This window comes from Brachyhypopomus gauderio, chromosome 2, assembly GCF_052324685.1.
Source record: "Brachyhypopomus gauderio isolate BG-103 chromosome 2, BGAUD_0.2, whole genome shotgun sequence".
Classification (NCBI taxonomy): domain Eukaryota; kingdom Metazoa; phylum Chordata; class Actinopteri; order Gymnotiformes; family Hypopomidae; genus Brachyhypopomus; species Brachyhypopomus gauderio.
The window spans coordinates 48,135,179-48,162,666 of NC_135212.1; the positions used below are offsets into that span (position 1 = coordinate 48,135,179).

At 44.8% G+C, this 27,488-nt stretch overlaps 2 protein-coding genes across 6 annotated transcripts in view; both read left to right on the plus strand.

Moving 5' to 3' along the window:
• The window catches only part of fam171a2a (family with sequence similarity 171 member A2a), a 35,075-nt gene extending 23,331 nt beyond the window's left edge, over positions 1-11,744 (plus strand). Inside the window, exons 1-6 of one of the 3 annotated variants that reach the window (XM_076997179.1) lie at positions 159-912; positions 1,257-1,415; positions 2,256-2,435; positions 6,602-6,715; positions 7,054-7,180; positions 7,763-11,744. In XM_076997179.1, coding sequence (XP_076853294.1) covers positions 750-912; positions 1,257-1,415; positions 2,256-2,435; positions 6,602-6,715; positions 7,054-7,180; positions 7,763-9,080 — 2,061 coding nt within the window. In that variant the 5' untranslated portion in view covers positions 159-749 and the 3' untranslated portion in view covers positions 9,081-11,744. Of the gene's footprint in view, positions 1-158; positions 913-1,256; positions 1,416-2,255; positions 2,436-6,601; positions 6,716-7,053; positions 7,181-7,762 lie in introns of those variants that run through there. The other 2 variants (XM_076997177.1, XM_076997178.1) reach the window with 2 other exon arrangements.
• A 413-nt stretch (positions 11,745-12,157) lies between these two features.
• Positions 12,158-27,406, plus strand: syngr1a (synaptogyrin 1a). Of its 3 annotated transcripts, none has more exons than XR_013129379.1 (4): positions 12,158-12,424; positions 18,231-18,468; positions 20,917-21,548; positions 22,159-23,175. XR_013129379.1 is itself a non-coding variant. In XM_076997181.1 (4 exons), the coding sequence occupies exons 1-4, from the start codon at positions 12,329-12,331 to the stop codon at positions 24,365-24,367; spliced, it is 687 nt and encodes a 228-aa protein (XP_076853296.1). In that variant the 5' UTR covers positions 12,158-12,328; the 3' UTR covers positions 24,368-27,406. The 3 variants fall into 3 exon arrangements, 2 of the variants coding, with proteins under 2 accessions (XP_076853296.1, XP_076853297.1); XM_076997181.1 differs by lacking the exon at positions 22,159-23,175 and adding an exon at positions 24,161-27,406 and having other exon boundaries at positions 20,917-21,062; XM_076997182.1 differs by having other exon boundaries at positions 20,917-21,062.
• Positions 27,407-27,488: the final 82 nt, after the last annotated feature.

Here is a 27,488-nt window from a genome sequence, read left to right on the forward strand (position 1 = left end):
AGTGCAGAGGAACGCCGGGATTCCCCACTGTGAAGCGGATTCTCTGCTCCTGTGCGAAACGGCCCAGCGCTTCAGGAAGCTCTCCAGTCTGGCGCCAGCCCAAGGCCAAATGGAACGTTCTGTCCCGTTACCACGCAGTGGTGGTTTTTGAGTAGCAGTTTGCTGAGTGCTGGGCCCCGTGTTGACACACACCTTCCCTAAGAGGGACTGGAAGTCTGTTCATCCTTTTGATGGAGTTCTCTTTGTGTGAAATATGGTTGCGTTGGGGTTATTAGGCACTGTCACTACTGCAATAAGATTCCTGGAGTTTTAATTAATCAAGGCTGATGCCACTTATCTAAGCTGTTGTGTGAGGTTCTAAAGATATGTTTAAAGATCTGAGCTGTTAGCATTGGTGTATTTCATTTCCAAGCTCTTTATTCGTTTCTACATCAGTGCCTTTGGAGCGTGGTGGTAATCACCTCAGTGAGTAACAGCATACTGCTTTCTTGATATGCTCTGCACATAAGCAAACATACTCACCCCATACATGATTGGGCCACTGGCAACATAATGAAATGGTTCTGGTGTTTTGATAAAGTGGTGGTACTGTAGCGAGACGTTGAAAGACCACGCTGCCTTCTGAGGAAGAGGCGGGATGTTTGTGACGGGAGTGGTGACGTTCACGGAGCTGCAGAACCAGGCGTGCGCCAGCGCTGTCTGGGGCGTCCAAGTGTGTGAGCGCGGTCCTGCCGTTCACTGTGTCCGTGATGGATAGATATACAGATGAGAAGAGAGGGAGGGAGACGGAGCGAGAGAGCAGAGCAGGGCCTCGGCGGCCCCTGGGCAGAACCGGAGCGGTCAGGCCCATCCGCAGCGGGGCAAACCCAGCGCTCACCCCAGCAGGCAACATGCAGTCACACATGCACGGGGGTATTTTTAGATTTCGTTTCTTTTTTCTTCCTCTTTGAGCCAAGCCGAGCTGATCCAGGACTCCACACTCTCTTAACAAACTCTGCAGCCGACTTTGCTGCCTACATTTTGGTTTTGCGTTTAAACTGATGCCCTGTGGGAAGATCACATGATCGTAGTTCTGCACTTCAACACATTTTGTTAAGCTTGTTTTGGGGTCAATTATAAGGTCCACTTGTGTTCATAAAATCACCTTAAAACTGCTCAGCTATGATACGTCAGGTCATGTTTTGCAATGCAGTGAAATATGAATATGCAAGTTGGATATTGTTGTCAACATGGTAAACGTTGGTCTTCTCTTGTAGGCTCCAGACGTCAGCCGTGGGTCCAGGTCCAGAGGAGAGCCATTCAGCCGGCGCTCAACACCTCCCACATCTCCCTCTCCGCCATGCTCACGTCCACGAGGAGTCAGTATGAGCTCGGGGGGTTTCCCTACCCCCTGGGCCTGGAGAACAACTCCACGGGTGAGCAGCGCCGCTACGCTAAAGCAAACCGCCTGGTGGCTGTGGGCGGCGTGGCCCCGTAATTACCTGACAATGACAGAATGGTGTCATCTCTCGCACCTCTGCCTTCTCTTACAGTGACGCTGCCATTACATGGAATTTATTTTTGTTCTTAATTACAGCGACTGAAGCTGTGTTCTTGAATATGGACGGGCAGATAGCCTGCGTTCTCTGCTGCTCTTGAGAAGAGGGCTTGTCAAATCTGACCACCGTTCAGTCATGTACTGTGCACACTACTCAGTCCACTCCCGTATCACTAGCGTTCCCAGAGTGCACTGGGCCCCTCCCCCACTCACTGGTGTCAGCTCAGTGTTCCTGTGGGCACCCAGGCTCACCCAGCACGACGACATACCACACTTAAAACCTCATCTCTTTTATTAAATTAACACTGGGTCCTAGTTTGTGCACTGGTGTCTTTCCACACACACACACACACACACACACACACACGCGCGCGCATGCACAACGTGTGCTCGTTGGGGTTTAGTTGATATGGTGGAAGAGGCGTAGGCCAAGAGTCTCTGCTCAAGGATGAATATTCTGTCAGTTTAAAGGTCAAAGACTTGGACAGGTAGAGCTTCTCACCCATCTGCACCTAAGGTTAAGGCTTCTATAAGCACTCTTTCTTTCCCCCTCTCTCTCTCTCTCTCTCTCTCTCTCTCTCTCTCTCTCTCTCTCTCTCTCTCTCTCTCTCTCTCTCTCTCTCTCTCTCTCTCTCTCTCTCTCTCTCTCTCTCTCTCTCTCTCTCTCTCTCTCTCTCTCTCTCTCTCTCTCTCTCTCTCTCTCTCTCTCTCCTCCCAGGGTCGAACAGCAGTTGGGTAGAGCTGACGGCGGTGGCTGCAGTGTGTGCCATCCTCACTGGTCCCAATGGCACTCTGGTCCGGGTCACAGACCCCATCCACGTGTCTGTCCCCCTCCCCACAGACTCCCCCCTCCAGACTGCCACCAGCGTGCCCATCTGGAGGTTTGAGGAGAGATCGGGTAAAGACCACACTAACACCGTTCAGTGTATGAATGGCTCGTATCACACGTTCTTCCTGTGATCACAAATGAAAAAGAGGAAAAAAACGTCTTTGCAGGCTCTTTGGTTCTGACCACATCCACGTCCAGCTGCTCCGTTAATCAGATGCGTGTTATGCAGGCACTAACGAACGAGCCAGCTCGTTAAAAATACAGACACTAAAACTGCTGCTAAGGGCAGATCTGCTCTCCATTTAGTAAGGAAGGAAGTGAACTAGTTAGCTCGTTAGTTAGTTAGCTAGCTGTGCTGATCAAGATACCCAAGGTCACTTTGCAATTAACTCGCACAACTTTGTCATCCAATTTCAGCTAATTGCACTGTCAACAGGAAGCCACAGCCCCCTGGGGGGATGAATCAGTTGCAGGTAGAGGAGAGAAGATAACACACAGGACCGAGCACCAGTTCACCACCGAGGCCCGCAGACACACTCATTCACTCACTCATTCTCTCTGTCTCTCTCTCTCTCACACACACACATTTACGGCATTCGGCAGACGCCCTTATCCAGAGGGACTTACATATTTATTTTTATTTTTTTATACAAGTGAGCAATTGAGGGTTAAGGGCCTTGCTCAGGGGTGTGGGGATCGAACCCGCGACCCTCCGGTCACAAGACCAGTTCCCTAACCACCAGGCCACGACTGCCCTCACACAAACACACAAGGTATTTAAGCAAATTATCTTGTTGTATGCAAATACCTTAATGTCTGGGCCCAGTCTGGTGGAAGAGAGTGAGCTCAGAACCATCTGGTCCTTCCCTCCTCCTGAGTCCAGGTGACCGAGCGCCTCTCCTGAGGGGGTGGTTACTCAGCTCACTGTGTGCTAATAGGAATGGGAGAGATGGAGATGTTGAAGGTGGTATCTACGTTTCACCGTCACGTTGGTGCTGTGCTCTCATTTAAAGAAAGGGGACTGTGTGAGTGACAAAGTTCCTTTGGCGAGGAAGACTCCTCTCGCCAGCCTGCGTGACACGCTGGCCTAGAAACACATTCACTTCGAAGCTGCCTGGAGCCGTGTGGTGTTTCTGACCCGGCCCCCAGCTCATGGCGCTGGCTTCAGTGCTGTAGTCTTGGGTTCGCTCTCATTTAAAAGGGAGAAGAATCGGAACCGCGGGCTGAGTGCAGCTCCCTCGATCTCTCAGTGGAGGGACAACGGGCTGCCGTCCTCTCACACAGACGTAATCGTTGCCCTCGTCTTTCCCCTCGAAGGAGGACGTGATTAAGCACCTGGCAGCTGTGGCTAAATTCCCTGCACACATAAAGTACAACCACCCTATTGGCTGAAAATGAGACCTTTCCTATTATGAGCTCAGTCGTATCTCTGGTCCGACCTCCGGTACCCCATCAGCCTCGGTGAACTGGGTCATCCATTTATCTAACCTCTGCACCTTTAAGACGAGCCTAACACATTCACTAAAAGATATGCATTAGCCTCCCTTGGCTATGAAGTGAAATCTCAAATTATCTCCAATCAAGCAGCTTAGTTGTAAGAATCCTAATCTTGCAGGCCTGTTAACCCTCTTGGCTCTGTTGTTTAGATGAGGACGTTCTTCAAAAGGGAAGCACAAGAAGAACTTTTTTCCCCCTGGTTACCAGGGTTACGTACGTCCAAGGGGCATTTTGCTAGTTGTACAGAAGGGGTGTTCACTCAAAGATTTCCGCACCCCCTCTGAATGTGTGAATGGAGCACAGCAGTCTATTATTAATCATCATCATCATCATCATCATCATCATCACAGTCATGCTTGTATGGGCTTTTGCAGGACCTGCGAAGCAGAAAGGTACAATATGCATCTGCCTTCTGACTAATGACCGTGTTTCTCTAACTGCTGTATCCTGACCAAAACCTGCCACAGAACCTGCATTTGTGACATCTGAGATCGATCATGCGTACAATACAAATGTATAATACTGTGTTATGTATTATTTTAGTGAAAATAATGTAGGCAGATCTTTAACCGTTCATGTGAATGGCTCGGCAGTGTGCTCTTGATGAATTGTGCTGTAATGTATGTCACAATCACAATAGGCAGCAGAATCACAGGGCACTATTTGTGCTATATTGTACTGTCCTAGTTAACAATGATAACTTAAGGAGGGCGTGGCTTTTCTTGCCAGTAACACTTTTCTATCATATAAGCTTACTTACACGACATGGCGCAGTCTCGCATTAAATGGCAAATCGCGATCTTTGCTGCTCAAACCATTAAAGGTCACTGGAGTAGGTGTGCTGTGGTCCCTCTGTCTCGCATTAAATGGCAAAACAGCCTAAGACGATGCCCTTCTGCTCTGAGCTCGGAGACACGCGTGTGTTCAGTATTAATTCATGCATAAGTAACAGCTCATTCGTTTTTGGGAGACAGAGGCATCTGGTCCCAAGCAAAATCTGCCTCGATCTTGTTATGCCGTGCTGTGTTGAAGGGTGTGAGTGTCACACCGAGGAGTGCCAGTATGTGCTGACATGTTTCTGCTTGTCAAATTAGGTGGATGCTGTTTGTGGCATTGATTTGCTGATGCATATTTAATTAAATGTGTTTATTAAAAGAATCAGCATATATACACTTTTAGAACTGAAACCGTTATGCAAAGTAAATGCATGTTGTTTCCCTCCGCTCCAGTCTGACGGGACTGTTAAATCCAGGATTTCATTGAGCAGTGATACTGCAAAACTGCGTGAACTGGAGGGAACTAGTAACATTGTTTATGTAACAGTCTGAGAGTATCGGTTTTCTCAGCCTTAAAGATCCGAGCCGTAAGGATCTGAGAGAGCTGATACTCCTGTGTCAGGTGTCAGCAGGGCCCTCTCCCTGATTCTCTCCTGCTGTTGGCACTTTGTGTGGGGTTGGCACGGCTCTGGAGGGAGTTGGCACACGGCTGAGCCTCTGATATAGACTCAGACGTGGAGACTGATGCCTGCAGACCCCAGGCAGTTAAGAGAGGGTAAGAACTGGCACGATTGTAGCAAGGGTGGAGTGAAACGGCCTCTGGAGGTCAGCCTAGTTTGTGGAAAAGGACGGATCATAGACGCTGGAGAGAGGTCAGTATAGTGGAGGAGTCCTCCTGGCGTGGTCTGTGCTGGGACTGACTTCATCTCACTGGGAAAACCCCCCACTTCTAGAGGCACAGATCAAGGTTCTCCCAGTTCTCCCCCCTAGTGGTTGCACTGCAATGTACCACGCATGCTAGAACCTGGCAGTTTGTAAATCAAAGCATTGCAGACAGATCCAAAAATGCGAGTTTGGAAGTGCGATCGGTCGTTAGTAAACAAGAGAGTAAATTTGTCAACCATGATACACTGGTCCAGCATAATGCAAACTTGTCACGGTCCTTGTTGTGAAGCACCTGAAGTTTGCACTGGCCTGAGTGCCTGTCCAGCTGAGGTGAGGAGTCTCAGCGTTGGTTTTGACTCCAAGCCTTGGCTTCACCCCCCGAGCTGAAGAGCAGGCTGAGCTCTCTCTGCGTTCATTAAGCCCGCTGACACTCTTCAGATTTAATGGAGCTGAGCTTCCTTTACCCAATCATCCTCCGCTGTTGGCTTTTGTTTTTTTCAATTAAGCAATCAAAATTTATTTATATAGCACTTTTTACAAGTTGTTGTCACAAAGCAGCTTTACAAGTGTCCGAGTCCAAACCCCCAGTGAGCAAGCCAAGGGAGACAGTGGCAAGGAAAAACTCCCTAAGAGCACGAGGAAGAAACCTGAGAGGAACCAAGACTCTGTAAACGGAGTGATCTGGGGTGCTGCACATTTGTCAATGGGCCTAGTTTGGAAGTATTGCTGGGAGAATCGCAAACTGCTATGGGCTGTCGTGCGGTTCGTAAACCTGTCCTTTGAGGTGTCCTCTGGGACGTCCTCTGGTATGTCCTCCAGGATGTATCACAAATATCATGGCACTTGATGCCCAGTCTGATCAACAGCTGTCAACTTTTGACTTTCTTTCCTTGACATCTAGGTCACATTTTCCTAGGCCGATATGGAGTCATCATTTGTGAAGTTTGCAGTTGCTAATAAGCCCTCTGCGTTTCTAGTGCAGGACAGTGTGTGAGCTAAATGTACAGATTCCTGGGAAGTTGTTTACCATTTTAAGTTTGAAGCCTCATTGGGTCCCTGTGTGTGTTTTGCCCTCAGGACTGTGGCTGAGAAGCGGTACTGGCTACATCAGCAGGGATGGGACCCACATGACCTGCAGTTTTGTGGCTCCCCATTTAGGATACTGGCTGGCAGCTTTTCCCCTGACCCCAGGTGACCTCTGCACTGCCCCAACTTCTTTGTCTCCACATCGAAAGCAACACATAATAAATATTGTTTTGTGCTCAGTTATTTTGATTGGTATATTAGTAGTTGTATTCACACTACCATTTACAGGCTGAGCAGCTGAGGTTATAAAGAGCTGGTCTTCTTCTGAATCACCCACATGTACTGTCTTGTGCGCTGTTTGTAGAAAATCAGACATATGTCTGTAATTATAGCACTATATCGATTATTAATTATTGCGCTCTGGCAGTTGTCAGTGATATCCTGTGGCCCAGTTTTGCGTCAGGTGGCAAGTTCGCTCATAGTACGATGTGTTTGTGTTCTAGGCACGATCCTGAACCCCTCTGGTCTGAGAGACATCACCACCTATCACACCATCTTTCTCCTGACCATTCTGGGCTCCATGGCCCTTCTGGTTCTGATCCTGCTCTGTCTGCTGCTCTATTACTGCAGGTACTTGGGCTGGAACAGTGTGTTTGCTGGCTCGTCTGGGCCAGAGGTGCCGGAAGTCAGTTTCATGACTTCACGACTGCTGTTAGTGGCTTTCAGTGGAACCTTCAGTGGAAACCCATGGAACTGGGTCAGGCCCTGTTAGTTCTGGGTTGTTCAGTCAGTGCAGTTAGAAAGTATTATAAAGTATTTGCATAGTATCTGTGTATAGTAATAGGGAAGAAAATTCATGTTTTGACATGTACATTTAATGTTTAGTTCATTATTTTATTTATTTATTTTTTATAGATTCTATTTTATTTTAACTGCCTATTTGGGCTATTGTATTTCATGTATTTTATGCTACTGTTATTTTTATTGTATTCTTTTCATTGATTTTAACTACTTGGAAGTTGTGATACTGCTGGATTGACCTTAGCTTTGTTGTCGCTTCTCATTTGTACAGCACTTTGGTCAACCTCGGTTGTTTTAAATGTGCTATATAAATAAAGCTTGAGTTGAGTTGAGAATTATAAATGCTCGTCGTGTAATTTTTCACATTGCATCATTTGACTTATTCAATCTTTTCTATTTTTTTCCTGTCAGAAGACGATGTCTAAAGCCCCGGCAGAATCGCCGTAAAAGGCACCTGTCCACCCTGGAGAGCTACACGAGGGACCAGGGCACGTCCACGCCTCACCTCAACCTCATCAGCGGTGGGCCCGTGGAGACGGCCTCCTCTATAGGAGATGCGTGTGGCGTGAAATCGGGCCTGTCCCCCGCCCGGGACCTGCGCGGCTCGCGGGAAGACTTCTTTGGGCGTGGTCCAAAACCTCAGTGCTCGACGGGGAGCTCTCACGGCAGACACGGCGAGGCCTTCCCCCCGCACGCCACCCACTCTCCCCACACCTCCCACCTGGAGCCACTCCAGCAGAGGGGCTACGGCTCGGCCCAGGACGGCAAGGAGAACCAGGCGTCCGCCTCCGATGCTCCGTCGCCGTTCACCGACCGGTACCACGAGCACGGGAGGGACGGCAAGCCGCCGGAGTACTCGGACTCCCAGGCGACGGACCGCGCCAACGGCCAGCTGTTCTTTTGCCGCTCGGTGGAGCAGATGAAGGAGGGCGTGTACCGTGGCGTGGTGCCCACTCTGGTCATCCCGGCCCATTACGTGCGTCTGTCCTCGGACCTGTCGGCCGTGGAGCAGGCGGTGGAGAGACAGCAGCAGCTGCAACATGACATGGAGGCCATCCAGGTGAGCATGACGCTGCCTCGAGCGCAGAACCAGCACCAGAAGAACCAGCAGGAGCAGGCCGAGCCCGGGGAGGACGGCACGGCCACCGCGGGGGAGTCCTCCGGCCCGGTCCACATCCCGGTCCTGTTCGACGAGTCGCAGATGAACAGCGAGTTGAAGGCGCTCACCGAGAAGAAGCTGCTGGAACTGGGCGTGAAGCCACACCCCCTGGCCTGGTTCGTGTCGCTGGATGGACGCTCCAACGCCCTCGTGCGCCACTCCTACATCGAGGTGGGCAACGAGCCGCTGGGCCAGGCGGGGCAGGAGCACCGGGCCGAGACCTACCCCGGCAACGCCAGCAGGGCCTCGCAGAGGAAGATGAAGGAGGAGAGCAGGGCGAAGGAGGGCGCGGAGAGGAAGGCCCTCGGGAAGATCCGCTCCAGGCTGCCCGTCATCAACTCCGCCGCCAGAGAGAGCCGGACGGCGGCACGCACGTGCGAGGACGGTACGGTGGCCCACGCAGCCCAGGAGTCCCGGGGAACGTGTCCACTACGACGGCGCGGTCAAGACGACGCTGCGGAGGTGACCAGCCCCGACGATGACTATGGTGAAGACAAGGACGAGGAAGGTGAGAATAAGAAGAGTCCCTGGCAGAAGCGGGAGGAGAGACCACTTATGGTGTTCAAATAGCGCCCTCGAGTGGACGCTCGTAACCTCTGCTGTGTGCCCATGGTGGCTGGAGCCATTTGAAGGAATATAGGAGCAGATGTGTGGGAAACGCAGGCAAAGCACAAAACGACAGGAAAAGCCACTTACCTGAAGACTGAGTGGTGAATGGAGCATCGGCACTGCTACAGGCCAACGGGCTTTTGCATGAACACCTGCCAGTTTATCTCTCCTCAACTCGTCCTCCTGGACACTTTGCACGTGTTGTCTTTTTCTAAAGCAGGATGAAAAACACTTGGGGTGTAGACAACAGTTCACAAAACCAGAGGATGCCATATTTTCTAAAGCCGAGTTTATTTTTGAGACTTTTTAAAATATACAGTTTAACTTTTCCTGTGACCCCTTAACGTGTGCCTCCCAGCAGCGCCCCCTAGTGCCCCGTCTGAGCCAAGGTAACTCTCTCTTTGGGACGTCCTCCACAGGCCTTAAAGAGTTCATCAGCAAGACAAAAAGCGTGAGAAGCAAGAAAAAAAAGTTTAACAAACAAACATGGACTGAATTTATGACATGTCAATGTGTGTTTGCTTTTTCTCAAGATGTGGGAATTTTTTTTTAAGGTTTTTCATTTTATATCACTTAATTGGAGCTGAAATAGAGAGATATGTGTATGTGTGTCAATCACACCTTTCACAAAAGGCAGTGAAATGGTTGCTGGGTTATTCAGTGTTTGCTCAAAACATGACTTAATAAAATACTCGCTTAACAACACTGAATCTGGTTCCTGTTCAAAGCTGCCTATTTGAACCTGATCAGAGAGACCCATTATACAGTAACTGTGTAACTGTATTTGGTTGTCATATTTAACTGTACGTAGTTAAATGGTATCTCATGGTAGCATCTGTAGGATGCCCTGGCATGGGGTTTAGATTAGTGCCCACTGGCATATGGCTTAAATTCAAGATCTAGGCTATGACTGCATAAGCCACTATGTACAATTTTTACATTCTCAACTTTTGCCCATACGAATTCTATTCTAGCGATGTGCGTGTGGTTGAGCTGGTACGTCTGGGTGTGTTTGGGTACGGCTGTACTGCGAGAGGGAGACGCGTGCCGATGTCCCCAAGTACTCGGTTCTGGTTAACCTTCCTCGCCTCTAATCCTCACGCACCCTCGACATCAGGACATGCACTGCAGCAGCACGTCACGAACCATAAACACAGTGAATTGTTTTACCTTCGCCGATCCCCGGCCCTGTGTATGTCAGGCCATGCAGATTGTGCCCAGAATGGTGCTGCATGGCTGAACGGACTGTGAAGGGACTGTCCGGGTCGCTTAGTGAAGCGCTCACTAAACTATGAACCACTTCTTGTTGAGAACACTGTAGTACACGTAACACTTTTGCGCTGGCCTTGTGTGTTTGTGTTCCATTTTGTTGCTATGCAGCCGCTACCTTAGTTGTCTCAGCGGTGAGTAGACTTGCTCATTGGGGGCTTTGTTTGTTTTGGTTTTTCTTTTTTTTTTGTTTGTTTGGCAAACAAGCTATTGAAGTGCACCTGCTTACACCATTTTTTTTAATCTCCTTTGGTAGAGTATAAAGAAAATCAGGAAATTAAATGTTACCCATGGGATGCCAAAACTTAAAGTAAAGCAATGTAATCCATTGCATATGTAAATAACCTATTTTCAGTTCTTTGATTATCCCAACACTGTCCTGTTCAGATTCTTGAACTGTTTCCTCTCTCTCTTCTGTTTTCTCATCTGTCCATCTGTCACTGGCTCCCTCTCTCCACATTTAATCCATCGCCTTAAAAGTGCCTTTTTGATTCTTACTCTCCCAAATAGCTTTCAACTGCTGTCCTTAAAATTCCCAGTATTCTCCACCTGGTCTTCCGTGTCCATTTTGCATTGTGTTATCCTACGACTGACCGTCTGCCTTCCTGTGATGTACCACACGGTTCCATCTATGACCAGTGATCTGCTACAGTAGTGTCAGGAGCTTCTGAGCCCATTTGTCCGTTCTGTCAGCTGCGCATGAGCCATCACACTCTTGATTTCTCACTTGCCTTGGCATGTTTCCCTTCTTTGCTGCACCTTTATCTGGAAATGCCCAGAGGAACTTGGTTCATAGCTTTTGAAGGAAGTATTCCTTGCACATTTGGGTAAACCTGATGTGGTTTAATGTCTTCATGATTCTTCCATGGAACTGTAAATCTTGGTTGACCTGATTGTGTTTTGCCATAATTGTGATGAGAATCAATCTCCAAATAACTAACGTACAGTTACTGCATGTTTTTTAATGCATAAACTACATTGTTTGAAAGATTAAACGTTAATGTCATGCTGGACTGGGAAAACCTTCAACCTACAATAGGGTTCTGCTTCAGACATGTAAACATTTTCTTCTGTGTTCTTGTCATTTCTAGTTTTTGCATTAAAGACCTGTAACAGCATTTAAATGAACTATTTGTCTTGTACAATAATATAGAAAGTTTACTTTAATCTTTGTCAGCCTCTCACAAGAGCAAACTAACGGTTTACACACAACCGTGATAAAACATGAAATAGAACTAGTCAACTCGATCATTTGATATTTTAATCATTATACATTCTCCTACTGTACTAGTTTGACGACTTTGTATGTATGAGATACGTTGTTGAACTGAGAATTAAAAGTAAAGTAAAAAAATAGCTTATTAGATTGGCTGTGGTTCCGTTGTGTGGAAACTATGGATAACAATAATATGCCAATATAGTCTTAGTTACTATGTTAAAACAAATACGAAAACATAATAAGAATAACTCCAGAATAACTCTTATGTAGTTTTTGCTCATCGATTGTAAATTCGTTACTTTTTTTTGCAAATGCTTTACATTTAAGTCGTCCGCTAGATGGCAAGTTGGACTTCAATCGGTATAATCGGATTAAACGGTTTATTGAATGTTTATTTTCACATTTAAACATTACAGTAACACACTTCTTTACGCAAACGACCCAAAGACGCGTAGCCTAATTGTCCTCGAGAGTGCGTGCGCGTGGAGAGAGAGAGAGAGAGAGAGGGGGGGGGGGATAGAGAGAGAGAGAGAGAGGGGGGTAGGGCGGAGAGAGCAAGAACCATCACCGCTCACCAACACGACCACAGGGGTGATCCCGAGTCGTGAAAAAAGGAGTGAGGCGGTGGGTGAAGGTTGTGGTGGTATTAGTTCACCTCCATCATCAGTTCTCCACAGGACGCTGTAGTTCCGTATAAACGCGTGAAGAAGAAGCCGCGGGGATGGAGCAGGCGTACGGCGCGCCCAAGGCTGGAGGCGCCTTCGATCCACTCACCTTCCTTCGGCAGCCGCACACCATCCTACGGGTAGTGTCGTGGGTGAGTAACGGGGATCATACCCATTATCTCATTTAGCAGCGAGACTAAAACAGCTTGAGCTTTGCTACAGTCCATCCACTCGGGTAACTGCAAATGAGGTATTAAAATAATAATTGACAGGTAGACAGAATGACAGGTATCTGTCGGATGGGTCCGTCGGTACAGTGGCTCGGGCGGTTTGCTACTCAAATTAGTAATTTTCGGTAAAACAGCTCAAAGCTTTTTGTTCCTGTTCCTGAATGTAGATATTAATGTGACATTAACACTTTGATATGCAAAAAGTTTGCGTGAAGTTGCTGATTTTACGCACAACAGATTTTTATCCGATTTAGTAATTAGACTATTTTAGGTTATGTACACTGTATTTACATTTGTTTTTCAGCTTTGAATGGCATTAAGATTTGGTTTAATTTCCAAGGGACCTTGTGACCTCTTGCATAATGATATTGATGAAATCATTTTGCAGTCTCCTGCTGCTATCAAAGAGGGGGCTGGCTGAATCTGTCTCAAGTGTGCATCTGTCACGGATATAAAACCAAAACTTTGGCTCATCTCCTGCACCTTCTGGTGTGTGTGTGTGTGTGTGTGGTATTTGAACACATGGTGAGAGGGAGAGAGAAAGAGATTGCAAGTGTAGGGGGAGCTAGGGTTATGTGGGCACTGTGTGAATAACTCCTCATGACCCAAATTATCATTATCCTTTCTGTGTATTCCTTTGTTATCTTCCAAATATAATATAGTATACAAGGTAGTCTGCCCTTTACTCCTGTGTGGTTGTTATGAGCTTTTATACAGCTGCTTATTTGTACACAGTGTGTGTGTGTGTGTGTGTGTGTGTGTGTGTGTGTGTGTGTGTGTGTTGCTGTTTGGTTATCACACTGACCAAGGGGCCATGAAACATCTGTGTGTCCCTATTTATTCAGATGTGCTCTGATCCCAGTAAAAGTGAGAGAGCCCAGACTGTTATAGCTTCATTGGATATCAGTGGAGCGATGGAGCAGAGTTTTCAGTGTGGTTAAGGGGCTAGCTGTGAAGAGAGCCTGCTGTTTGTACCTGTATGTGATCTCTCTCCACCATTAAAGTGTTGTTCCACAATACACTGAGGTAACTTAACTGGGAGACGAAGGTGCTAACAGTATAGCTTGCTGCCTGCAAGCTGGATAGTGACCCTGTTGTAGATGCAATTTACACCACAAAACTAAACCTACACTACCAACAATAGAGACTAAATTAGAGAGTTAACTGAACTAGCCTGATCTCCTCCCGGTCAAATATACTGTGGTAAAACACCAGCTATTTGATATTTGCACAAAAACAATGGAAAAAGTTTACAAAATGAAAATTCACTATTTGTGCTTTGCTCAATAGTATATTTGGATTTGGCCCTAGCCCTATAAGATGCACAGATGTGTCCATGCGTACATATAGACAGAGAAAGAAAGAAAGAAAGAAAGAAAGAAAGATCTCCTGCACTGAATCTCTGGAATAAATACAAGGTGACCCTGAGTTTGATCCTAAGAACCATATTGGCATGACAACCATGTGCAAAGTTTACATGTGAATGTCTTTAAACTTACAGCCTCATGGGCAAAGCAAATGATGGCCAGATATAGAAACGTATCAAGGAGATGTACTGTGTGTATATGGTTATGTGTGTGTATGTGTGTTATATGTGTTATGTACAGGGGTGGGACAATGAAACTGAAACATCTGTCATTTTAGTGTGGGAGGTTTCATGGGTAAATTGGACCTGCCTGGTGACCAATCTTCATTAATTGCACATTGCACCAGTAAGAGCCGTGTGTGAAGGTTAAATTAGCAGGGTAAGAGCAGTTTTACTCAAAATATTGCAATGCACACAACATTATGGGTGACATACCAGAGTTCAAAAGAGGACATATTGTTGATGCACGTCTTGCTGGTGCATCTGTGACCAAGATAGCAAGTGTTTGTGATGTATCAAGAGCCACGGTATCCAGGGTAATGTCAGCATACCAACAAGAAGGACGAACCACATCCAACATGATTAACTGTGGATGCAAGAGGAAGCTGTCTGAAAGGGATGTTCAGGTGCTAACCTGGACTGTATGCAAAGATCCACAGCTGCCCAAATCATGTCAGAATTAAATGTGCACCTCAGCTCTCCTGTTTCCACCAAAACTGTCTGTCAATATACACGGCCGGGCTGCTATACCCAAACCTTTGTTCACTTGTGCCAATGACAAACGGTTTCAATGGTGCACGGAGCGCAAATCTTGGGCTGTAGACAATGTGAAACGTATTGTTCTCGGAGGAGTCCACCTTTACTGTTTTCCCACATCTGGGAGAGTTATGGTGTGGAGAAGCCCCAGCACCATGGTTCAAATATTGTATCCTGAAGGCGGTGCCATGTATCAGGATGACAATGCACCAATACACACAGCAAGACTGGTGAAAGATTGGTTTGATGAACATGAAAGTGAAGTTGAACATCTCCCATGGCCTGCACAGTCACCAGATCTAAATATTATTTAGCTACTTCGGTCTTTTGGAGGAGCGAGTCAGGAAACGTTTTCCTCCACCAGCATCATGTAGTGATCTGGCCACTGTCCTGCAAGAAGAATGGCTTAAAATCCCTCTGACCACTGTGCTGGACTTGTATATGTCATTCCCGAGACGAACTGACGCTGTATTGGCCGCAAAAGGAGGCACTACACCATACTAATAAATTATTGTGGTCTAAAACCAGGTGTTTCAGTTTCATTGTCCAACCCCTGTATGTGTATGTATAGTTGTGTTTAGCCCTTAAAATATCATCCTTCTTTCTCTGAAGATGTTATGCCTGTGTCATGCTGTTTTTACTGTGTATATGTACATTGCAGCCATATTTGTGACTCATCGTAATTTTGTTCCCTGAGATTTACAGTTTTAAGCTTACTGGTTTGTTCTGTTTGCACAGTAATGTCTGCTGTCTCTAGACTCACGGTTCCCAAGACGATGTCTCTACTCTCACCCTGTCTGGTCATTCCCTCGACTGTATCAGCTGTTTCTTGTTTCCATCCATTAGTTAACATGTTTAAACCTTGTTCTGACTGTCGTTTTGGTTTGTTTTGTTAAGATTTTGTCCTGTTTTAGATAACGTATTCCTTGTTGTTTTCAGTTGTTTCAATTTCAGTATAGTTTTCAGTTCTTCTGAAACTGGTTCGTCTTTTCTTCCACTGCGTGCTTCTCCTCTCGTTCAGCGTCCTGTCAAACGTCCAGCTCGTCGTCCAGTTCCCTGTCTGACCCCTTTAGTCCCCAGTACAATACTGTCCTGTTCCCGTCCTGGTCTAACGTTTCACCCTCCTGTTCTCCTGTCAGGTCTCGTTCCTTTCATCATCTCCACCTCATTTCCACAGCCCTGTTGATGTTATTGTTTTGTTGTTCTTCAGAAGACACAGTCTGTCACCGTGTTGTCATTCTTCTCCCCTTTGCCATCACAGTTCCCATGACGATAAGCGCTACATGCGTTTATTTCTGTTCTCCGCCCCTTGACTGTATCAAGCTGTTTCTTGTTTCCCTTCATTAGTTGACGTATTTCAACCTCGTGTGCTGCTGGCTTTGTCTTTGTTCTAGTGAAGAACGATCTGTTATGGTTAGTCACTCAGTTTTGATTTGTTTTGTTTTAGTTTTGTCTTGTTTTTCCTATTTAGATTTCAGGAGTATTCTTGTTTGTTGTACCTCATCCATAGTCAATTGTGATGGATGGATGGATGGATGGATGGATGGATGGATGGATGGATGGATGGGTGATGGCTAATATTGCTGTATTGGCTGATCATTACCAATACATATTACATTAGCTAATATTACTGTAATATCACATGCATTTATGGGTACATCAGCTCTAGTCAAATATGTAGCCATTGTTTACTAAGAGTTCAGTCTAAAAAAAAATTCAAAACATGTTTTCTAAATGTGTTTCCAAACATGGTCCCAATTCAGCAAGCTGAAAGGTGTGTTCGTCACTGCTTTCCCCAAATGATCGATAGCTTTTCAACGTTAGCAAAGACTGTGCTTATGTCTTGATAAAGCTGTTATAGCCACATAATCACACTGTACCAAAATGGAGGGGTGTGAGTGTGCTTGCCCGCTGCATGAGGCACGAGTGAAGAGATTTTCTTCTAATCCCATGACTCAGACCCCCCCAGCCCTTCTGTTTCTGTCTCTGTCTGTGTCTCTCCTGTGACCATAAGGTCAGGGGGATTAAAAGGAAGGATTGTGGGAGTGGTGGAAGAGAAAAGCAGGCCAGCCTAGAACACACCGAGCGAGAGCGAGAGACAGAAACGAACATACTGAGTGTCCGTTCTGTCCCGGGTGAAGCACACTCCCCTGTCCCCTGGTCATATATCGGTGTGCACAATACGAGTCAGCCTTGTGTTCATAGGTTGAAGAACACATCCACAAGAATGGCATGTAAAGCCTTACTATAAGGTCTTGTAATGGTATACTTTAACATCTTCCTAAATTCAGACTACCATTGTACTTACTATGGTGAACACAGTGAAATCTCCAAACCTTTTGGCAGAACTTCACCATGAGAACTATTTCGAGGAAATATGGCAAATGTGTAGGTCAGCAGATTCTCCTGTGATGGTGTCCACTTCAACACATGGTACTCCTTTGTAAGCTAAGCATAATTTATCTGGGCTTGGATGACGTTCATTGGGAGAACGATGGTCCCCTTGACCCGGATGAAACAGCAGGTTTGTACTGGTGTGATCAGTCCCAGCAGGTCATGGGAAGTTTCTCCCTTAGGTGATTAGTTCTGGCAGGCCCTTGGGGTCGGTTCACAATGTATGATCAGTCCTGGGTTAAACTGAGAGTTAGACAGTATGACACAACAGTCTTGTTCAGTGATTTCTAAGAGAATGTTCCATAATTCTAGAAACTCACTCTGCAGAGCACTGCATTATTTTATAAAACTCATTCCTGAATATGATTGGTTTCTCTGTAAATTACTTTTCCATTCAATTACTTTCATTTGCATTCTAAGTTTGGACTTGTACAATAAATATATTGCTACTTTTAAGTGACAATTGCACCTTAATCAAATTCTAAAACGGTGCTCATGGATTCAGACTCTTGAATAACACAGAGAATCTTAGCCTGAAATACAAATGCTCTGATGCTGACAATCACAAGATCAGAGCCCCACGTGCTGCCTGCTACAAAGCCTGCATTCATATGCTCATGGGAACCTTGTGATCTGGGCATCTAGTGAAGGCTCAAGTTGAACGCCTGTTCTCAGATCAGCTAATGAAGGCTCAAGTTGAACGACTGTTCTCAGATCAGCTAATGAAGGCTCAAGCTGAATGCCTGTTCTCAGATCAGCTAATGAAGACCCAGCTAATGAGAAGCTGGACATGATGTCTACAGTTTTCAGTTTGTTTGTTTTTTTTTATGAAATCTTGGCTGAGTTGATTGAATTTTCCTCTGGTATCAAGGTCAAAAGTGCATTGGTTTCAACAGGTTTAAAATACCTCTGAGGTAAAGAAACCAAATGTAATTACCGAAATGAACGTGTGGTAGCCTGGTGTGGTGGTGTGAATTGCGTTTGAATGTTTTTGGCTCATGTATACATAAAGCTTGGGCCTCAACTGTACACATTCATACACACGAGCACTCAGATGTACGGAGTGTGAACGCTCCTCCAGAAAACTGCAGGCTATGTGCTTGTTGTCAAACAGACGTCAATCTCTCTCTCTCTCTCTCTCTCTCTCTCTCTCTTTATGCCCATCTTTAATCCTGTTTTATGATATCTCCTCTTTCTTTCATCTGTCTCTAGATCTTTTCCATCGTGATATTTGGCTGCATTGTTAACGAAGGCTACGTGAACCGCCCAGATGAAGAGGAGGAGTTCTGTATCTTCAACCGTAACCAAGGCGCCTGTAACTACGGTGTGGTCACAGGCTGCCTGGCCTTTCTGTGCTGCACCGCCTTCCTGGCCCTGGATGTCTACTTCCCACAGATCAGCGGAGTGAAGGACCGTAAGAGGGCCGTGCTGGCTGACATCGCCATCTCAGGTGATACCTCGCAACAGTTCATTCCATTGTACTGTAATCTATGTTCCAGTATGTCCAACACTAAAATGCAAGACGCCAAAAGCCAGAACCTGCCCAGAGCATTATGGGTGTTATGTTGGGAAGAGGTTGCAACTCTTTTCATCTCTATATTGGGATTGTCTTGTGCCGTTGTACCTAAACGGATGTCCATTAACCAGTGTTGGGAACGTTACTTTAAAAAAGTAATTAGTTATAGTTACTCACTACTTGTTCAAAAAAGTAACTGAGTTAGTAACTGAATTACTCTATAATAAAAGTAACTCATTACCAGGGAAAGTAACTATTTGTGTTACAGTTAAAAAAAGGTTATATGCCAATTAATTAAGTTTTTTTTTTTTTAAGCAGTTTTCACAGTCAGTTGAAATGAGTAGATCAGAAAATTGTTTAACTTTTGATATTTGCACATCCACAGACCAATGCAGGATAAAATCGTTAAAAAATCCCAAATCTTTGAAAAAAAAAGCAAAAGTAAACAGTTACACTATATAAAGTGCATTTACATCTATCAAATTAAATTAAATTCTCTCAACCTGAGACAACTGGTTTGTTTACAACAGAAGTAAACTTAACAATAAAACCTCTATTCTTAATTAAATAAATCAAATACCCAGTCTGGTACACATTCAGGAACGTCAAGTATTTTCTTAAATAATGTTTATATCGCCTTGAAAATTCTAGTTTTCTTCGGCTTGCACCTGACGCCATTTCGGCCTCTTCTCCATTTGTGTCGTGTCACTCGCGCGCTTCGGCGCGCGTGTAAAAACACTGGCTCTGATTGGCTATCATAACGCTGCCTTAGCCAATCGCTTACTGACTTGTTAAGTTTAAACAGGTGTTACACCGAGAACTGTGACCTATCGAGATCTGTTACTCCTCACTAGCCTGGGCAGGGGTCCGCTCGCATTACTGTAATATATAGTAACGCACCGCTTTTAATGACCAGTAACGTCAACGGCGTTGTAACGACACAAAAAGTAATTAATTATATTATCCCGTTACTGACAAAATGACGACGTTACCTAACGCCGTTATTTTTAACGGCGTTATTCGCAACACTGCCATTAACCCAGAGCAATCTCAAAGGTAGCCTTCATGTTCTTTACACAGATCCTACTGTGGCCCAGCTCTAGGGCTGCTGTGTTTATCCATGAAAACCCTTCCTGAGTCAGTATTAACCTGATATTTGCTTGTTCACTAAACCAAAAGGGTCAAAATGAATATCTTTAATCATAGAATATAAGCATCCCATAATCACTGTTAAAAAATACTTCCCTGCCCTTCATCTATATCCATTAAAAAGAAAAAAATGCTTTGATACTTTTACACAAACGCACACACACACTCTCCTCTACAATGAGAGTTTGCTAATCTCTGCAGGTTGAATATGAAATTGCAATTAAATGTGTCCGTCTGCCTGGGTCACTGGACATTCAAGTGGGATTAGCGGTACAATGGCGCCCCCCTGTGTTAAGAGATGTTACGACCTCTTGCTATTCTTGGGTTGCCTTTACTTAGGGCGTACTCACACTAGGCACGGTTTGCTTGTTCCGTGCTGGGGCCCGGTTATCCCCCCTCCCCACTCCCCCGCTGGCCTGCACTCACACTGGCTTCAGCAACCCGGCCCGAGCACGCTTACGTCATCACAACGCCGCTTTATTTGGAAAAAAGCGCGCTCGCACAACACTATAGAGTTCACGATTCTCTTTTTATTGTATTTTTGGAGTCGTTTTGGGAGTGCAGAAACACGGTGCAAGCACAGATTTATCGATAATTTAACACAACGATTGTCTGCTAATCGCTTTGCCGCTATGACTGTTTAACGTGAGCGTCGCATCACTGATGTCATGTTTGAGTTCCAGCGAAATGAACCAATCAGACGAGGCACCAAGCGGGCCCGGGCACGGATAGCGCTCACACTAGAAGCGAACCGTGCCCGAGTCCACATGAATCGTGCCCTGGCCCACCTCTTCAAAGCGGGCCCGAGCACGGTTAACTGATCCGGGCCCGGGCACGGTTGGAGCGCTCACACTAGCCAAACGAACCGTGCTTCGGCAGGCAACCGTGCCCGGGCCCGGATCACAGAGCCTAGTGTGAGTACGCCCTTAGGAGTTAGGTGCAATAACACGGTGGCCAGGCAAGTGAATCATTTGGAAGAGAATGTTCTGGAACAGGCTTGCATACAAGAGCCAGAAATGTCCCGTGTGTGTGTGGGCTGTAACGAAGGTGTCCCGTGTGTGTGTGGTCTGTAACGAAGGTGTCCCGCGTGTGTGTGGGCTGTAACGAAGGTGTCCCGTGTGTGTGTGGGCTGTAACGAAGGTGTCCCGCGTGTGTGTGGGCTGTAACGAAGGTGTCCCGTGTGTGTGTGGGCTGTAACGAAGGTGTCCCGTGCCTGCTCTGTGCTTCCTGCAGCGTTCTGGGCTTTCATGTGGTTTGTGGGATTCTGCTTCCTGACCAATCAGTGGCAGATGTCTGAACTCGTAGACAACCCCTTGAACGAGGGGGCGGACGCAGCGAGAGCCGCCATCATCTTCTCCTTCTTCTCCATCTTCTCCTGGGTTAGTACTGTCCTCCATCACTGCTCACACCAAAGATTCCATAACATTACGATGCCAGTCTGGCTGTGTAGCTGGCTGTGAAGGTAAAGGACATGTTTCTCTCACGAGGTTCATGAACAAGGTTTATATTTTAAAGCTCAATGGAATCAAACCCTTGTGAAACACCTTTATTTCATAAATCTGATAATATAGTCATATAGTGTTCTCTTTGTAAATAGAGCAAGGATAATGGTACTTACATGGAGTCAGGAAGTGTGACTTTAAGAAGGTGATCTTCCAACCTTAAAAGTAAACAACAAAATAATCAGTGAAGGTTATGATCTTCTCCTGACGTTTCCATCTGGTTGGGCAGGAGCCGTAACAGGAGTGTTATTAGTAGTGTTCCTTACAGACGCTGCCCTGGTGAGAGTTTATCTGACCCTGTGCTTGGTGCAATCACACTGGGATCTGTCACTGCCTGCTGCATATATCCTGTGCCCTACCTGTGTAAGCTTTGTCCTGAACTCCTAACTAACTTCTTAAAATATCCTGCTCTAATAACAGCTTCATTAATGTCAACTCTCAGTTGGTGACCAGGCTCAGGCTATAGTAGTATGACTTTATTTTTAATTTAAACTGTTTCTTTTTTGTTGTTTGTTTGTTTAAACTGTAGCCAAGTCTGAATGCTTTCATCTTGGGCCATCTGTGTTGCCCATTTAATCACCTTATTTTTTGTGCATTAATTTTAATGAATCATCTTAATCTTCATATTTGAGAATTGATAAAATCAATAACTGAATAACTGGACATGAAATATGCTTTCCTGCCTTGAACACTTTTCATTCTTTTTAACTCTTTTTCCACTAACATCTTCAAAATTGTCATTTTAGGGTGTTTTTGTAGGAATCCTATCCCCGCTGTTTTTGTATGATAACTGGACCTGCTTTAGTTAAAACTTGAACTCTGAGTTTCTGTCTGGACTGGACAAGCTAGATAAAACAGCTTGATGGAGCCAGCGCTGTCTCTAGAAGAATGTAATGATATAAGTGTGATCACTGTTCTCCTCTGTCCTTTTATTACTTAATGAAGTGCCTTCGGCCATTTTGTCCTTCTCCAGGGTGCTATAACGTTGCTGGCCGTGGAGCGTCTAAAGAAAGTCTCGTTTGAAGAGGAATACAACAAACTGTTCTCAGCTCCTCCCCCTTCACCGTTTGTGTAAAACAGAGCAAACGCATAAACACACAGCCAACAGCCACACTGGTTCCTCCACTATGGAAGCTCCTTCTCTCTGTGTGTTGTGACAAATGCATGTAGAATTTCAGCCTGCTGTGTATCGACTGACGGGTGAGAGGGTCGTGGCTGAATCCCTTTATGTGCCCTTTATACACTGATTCCCAGCAGGTGTGTAACCATGTGTTGTGTGAAGACAGATATGAAGGAAATAACTGAGCATTCAGCCTTGTTCAAATTTTTCTCAAAGGTTACAATCAGGTGTTGGAGAAAGTAGTTTTTTTACATCACATTTATAATACAAATATAAAACTTCCACCTCGTATGCCAGAAAAAGTGTAACATCAGTATTTTCTCCAAGAATCCACTCATAATAATATTTGGAATCTTTTATTACTGTTGTGTTTTTCTTCCAGAGGCTGCATGTGGAACGTGTATAGTGTATAGTGTATAGTGTATACTGTATACTGTATACTGTATTCCATGTACCTAAATATGCAACATCACTAAATACCCAGAATCATCATGACCCCAGCTCTCACACCAATGTGTGGATTGTAGTGAAACTGCTGTGATCGCTCTGCCTATTCCAGAACTGTGTGAGGTGAAGAAATAGAACTGAATGACTCATTCGTCTATACACGGGACCATGTTCAATAATTCTCAAACTGTTATGCCTACCACAGGTGGCTCCCTCTAGTGGTACGTGGAGGAATCTCCGAAATACTCCAAAACAATGCTACTGTCTTTTACCTGTCTGTTTACACATCTACGTTCCATATAACATTTAGCATAGTTACATGTTTGCTTCATGATGTTTTTTTGGCATTAGTGTTATCATATGGTTTGATTTTTAGGGCTTGTTACAATCACATTTGCTCATAAAAGAGTTTTCTTCAACTCAGACTGCAGTTGGACCCTTCTTTTAAAGTACTAAGTGTATTAGTGTGTAAAGTATTTTAAGTGTGTGCTGTGTCTGAATTAAATTTGGTCTGTTTTAGACCAATAGACCAGAGAGCCTTCATCAGAAGTCATCTGAACATAATTTTCTGTTGTGCATGCATATATGTGTGCGAGTGTGTATATATAATTACACACACACATATAATTGCCCTCAAATATCTTTAGTCCAGAATTATTGCTAGTAGAGAAACATTTCAGAGAGATTCAGATTGAAAAATATAATGTTCTTCCTGTACAGTATCTGTATAATCACTTGTCAGTCTTAGTATGATATTTTCTGGTTTGAGTATTTACAAACCTTTCATATTTTCAGGTGTTGGGATAACAGTTTATAAGAAATAACTAATAAGACTAATAACTTTGAGCTATATTAACATATTTGAAATGAAATGTGCCATATTTTGTCAATTGTGATTTTTACATCCCAATCGAAATTTGTCCTCCGCTTTTAACCCATCTGTGCAGTCAGAACACACACACACTAGTGATTACTAGGGGGCTGTGGATCACACGTGCCCAGAGCGGTGGCCAGCCCTATTCCGGCGCCCGGCGCGCAGTTGGGGTTAGGTGCCTTCCTCAAGGGCACCTCAGTAGCCATGGCCTCAGGTCTGGGAATCGAACCCACGACCCTCCGGTCACAAGACCAGTTCCCTAACCGCCAGGCCATGACTGCCCATATTTGATCATTTGAACTAATCAAGCTAATGTTCTCTTTCTTTCTCTCTCTCCTCTTTCTAATCCTTATCTCTTTGTTTACGCAGTGAATAATGGGGTGCTTCATTAATTCATCAAACATTCTTGCATTCTATTGTAACATTCAATCTGTTAATCCACAAATTAATCTTCCGCAATCTGACTCCTTTATTTATTGCCCCCCTTTGTTTTCCCATGATCCTTTTCTCTGCTCACGCACTCACGTCCTTCAGGGTGGTCAGGCCTTCCTGGCTTACCAGAGGTTCCAGCTCGGAGCAAGTTCCGCTCTGTTCTTGCAGAACTATGCTGACCCGAGCCAGGCCTCGCCAGCGCCCCCTGCAGGGATGGAGCACACGGCCTACACCGGAGATACGGACCCAACAGGCAGCAGGGGTCCCACTTACGATGGCTCTGCTGGCTACCAGAGACAAGACTACTGAGGAGGGCTGCAGGAACCTGCAGTTCAGACACCGTATGCTGGGCTCGGTGAGCTGGGACGAGTGCTGGATGAAGGGGAAAACTGAGTGGTTCACATTTGGGTCGACAATACACACGTCTGGTTGATCAGTGATATGTAGTGGCTGAGGGAGTCAAAGTGGATTATTCCGTTATTATTCTTTAACAGTTCGGGTGCTAGGGTGAAAGGTCATTTAGAGGGCTTTAAGTGTGGGACCGAGCTGCTGGCTGGACGTGGCAAAGGTTCAGCATTTGCAGGACAACTGTTTTGCACAAAAGCATTCTGATCATTCTAGGTATGGACACTCTGACCTGGAGGGTTTTTTTAGATGCACGTTACATCTCCCAACCATTTTGCCTTCAGCCAAGGGATGTTGGTGGGGTGTTGGCTTCACGGTGACCTGTAGTGTTTTATCCACAGCCCCTATCAGATGTCATAGACACACTAGTATATTCCAATCCATAAATAAAAACAGCTTGTTTCCACAGTGAAAGCACTACTGTATGTAACTCTAGAGCCCTCACAACCTGTACTATATCACAAAGGTAATTACTACTTTCTATATATACAAACGCAAAGCCATGAACCACTAACCTAGATACCAATCAAAGTTCTGTTATCAGTGGGTTAGACCTTCGTGCTGTTAAAGATCAACCCTCCTCCTCCTGTCCGTGTAGTAATTCCAGGATGTGTTTCCCAAAACCCAAACTCTTCGTTAACACGGCGTTCTGCCGCTGTACCCAGCAGCACATGTCTGAACATCAGGCTCTGGTAAATCTAGAAGGGGTTCTGATGTAAAACACTATAGGGTTGGTTTCATGTATTTTATCTCTATTGTGTCATTTGAACAAACCTGACAAACACAGAAATGTAACAGACCATAGCACGCCTACATAGATAACAGCACAGAACAAAACGAATGTGCTACTGAAATGGACAGAAATCAACGTTTAAAAGTTTTGTTTTTTATCCAAATTCCTGCCATTTTATTATTAATGATAAAATGTGTGTTTAAATTTTCACGAGTGATGACATAACTATTTCAAATCCAGCCTATATTTATTTCATGATTAATATAGAATATAATAAAATATATAAATCTAATAATATTTAAAGATGTATTATTCACATTTTAAGACCTTGAAAAAGTTTACAAATAAATAAAATAAAAATACTATAAATTATCCTACCTATTGAAGTAACATACCATATATCTATAATGTTATCTGAGATTGAAAGTGCTGTTGAATAAATATTTTTGTTTTAGGTAAATGTGAATTTTTCTAAAACAGGAATGCTTTCTTTTTGTGCTCTTGCTGTAAAATTGTATTCATGGCAATACCTTAAAAAAGTACTATTATATGTACACAATATATCAGGTGATCACTGTTGTTTTCGGTTGTGGATTCAGATATGTGTAGTGTTATGACAATCAAAGCAAAAATCCATTTAATCATGTCTGTGTGGCTTGTTGGGACGAGCTCTGTTGACGATCTCATTAGATGTGCTGGACTGTTCGGAGATAATGAAGAAACTGACTAACTACTGTTTGTATTTGAACGTTGTTGTTCATAAATTAAAGTTTGAAGGCTGACTGAACCTCCAGTGTACGAGTGGAGTATAGAGCGAAATATCTACTATATGTTTTAAAACGTATTGAGTTATTGAGGGCATTTCCTGGTTGTGTAGTGGTGGCATTTCCTGGTTCCTGGTTGTCATGTCAGGCATTGGCCTTCCATACTAGTAATGTGCTGCACGGTCAGAATGTGAGAGTGACATCAATTCCTGTATTGGTGCTGTGCGTCAGGGAGAGAGCTTTAAGCAACTGACTAAGGTGTGTGTGTGTGTGTGTGTGTGTGTGTGTGTGTGTGTGTGTGTGTGTGTGTGTGTGTGTGTGTGTGTGTAAACTGGGATGCTGGCCATTCCTAACATCTGCACAGTAAGTAATGACAGTAATGACAGTGACTCATACTCAATGCCACACAGACTCAGTCTGGCTCTCACTATACATTCAGTTCATTATTTGGCTTCTTCTGTCACTGGCCATACATAAAACCTCATTGATAAACCCACAAGTCTATAATTTTAAATGTGGTCCAACCGTTTTGCCTAGCGCAGCAAAGCAAACAATATTTCCACAAGCCTCGTTCAGTTTCAAATGAACAGAATAAGCAATAGTTGACCTCTAATTTGTGGAAGTGAAATTTGAATCTCCTGTTAAACATATTTTTTTTTCCGTTAAAGAAGAAATTCTTATGTACCTCAACTTAGCGGTACTCTTTTAGCATATATGTATTCGACCTGTGACCCATTTTCTTGTTCACATTGACCCTGATACAGATATTTACTGCCTAAAATTATTGAATGGATCTAAGATATTGATTGGTACACCAGTCGGGAAAAAATGACGATATTTGTATATATTTATTTAATGTTTCAGTTCTTAGATTTTTTTAATGTTCTTCAAGATTTGCTTTAAGATGTTATGAGGATCAAGCATTAAGTGTCAGACTATAACTTCATCATCAGTGACAACAGCACACTAAAGGACACAACAAATAACTAAAAGGTTCCCATGGTGACTATCGTTCCTCAGAGTTTCCACATTAACAGAAGGTCCGGGGTCCTGGGGCTTCCTGAGGGACAGATACTGAAGAGCTCTCTCAGGGAAGGCTCTGCTGGCACCTTGGGCCAAGTTTGTATGTCTCTCTGTGTTTCCATAGTGGTGGTGATGAAGATGATGGTGGTGTCATTGTGTCTGGGCATGAATGTTTGTGTATCTGAGTGCTGAAAGTTGTTTGGGTAACACATGTGCCTGTGTGTGTGTGTGTGTGTGTGTGTGTGTGTGTGTGTGTGTGTGTGTGTGTGTGTGTGTGTTTGAATCTGTGTGACGCGTGTATGTTTTACAGAGATCATTTACTGGTATCAGGGGATTTCTAAGCCCCCTGATCCTGTTTTCCAACATTGGCCTGTGTGTGTGTGTGTGTGTGTGAGAGAGAGAGAGAGAGAGAGAGAGAGAGAGAGAGAGAGAGAGAGATATTGAGAGGGAGATTGAGAGAGTATCAGGTGTTGCTGTCGACAGAGAGAGCAATGAGACCATGGTG

What these genes read in the sequence shown, in the direction of transcription:
- syngr1a (XM_076997181.1), top strand. Translation starts at nt 12,329, where the DNA reads ATGGAGCAGGCGTACGGCGCGCCCAAGGCTGGAGGCGCCTTCGATCCA. An exon ending in TCCTACGGGTAGTGTCGTGG is followed by an intron (nt 12,425 to 18,230) that starts GTGAGTAACGGG and finishes ATCTGTCTCTAG; the next exon opens with ATCTTTTCCATCGTGATATT. An exon ending in GGCTGACATCGCCATCTCAG is followed by an intron (nt 18,469 to 20,916) that starts GTGATACCTCGC and finishes TGCTTCCTGCAG; the next exon opens with CGTTCTGGGCTTTCATGTGG.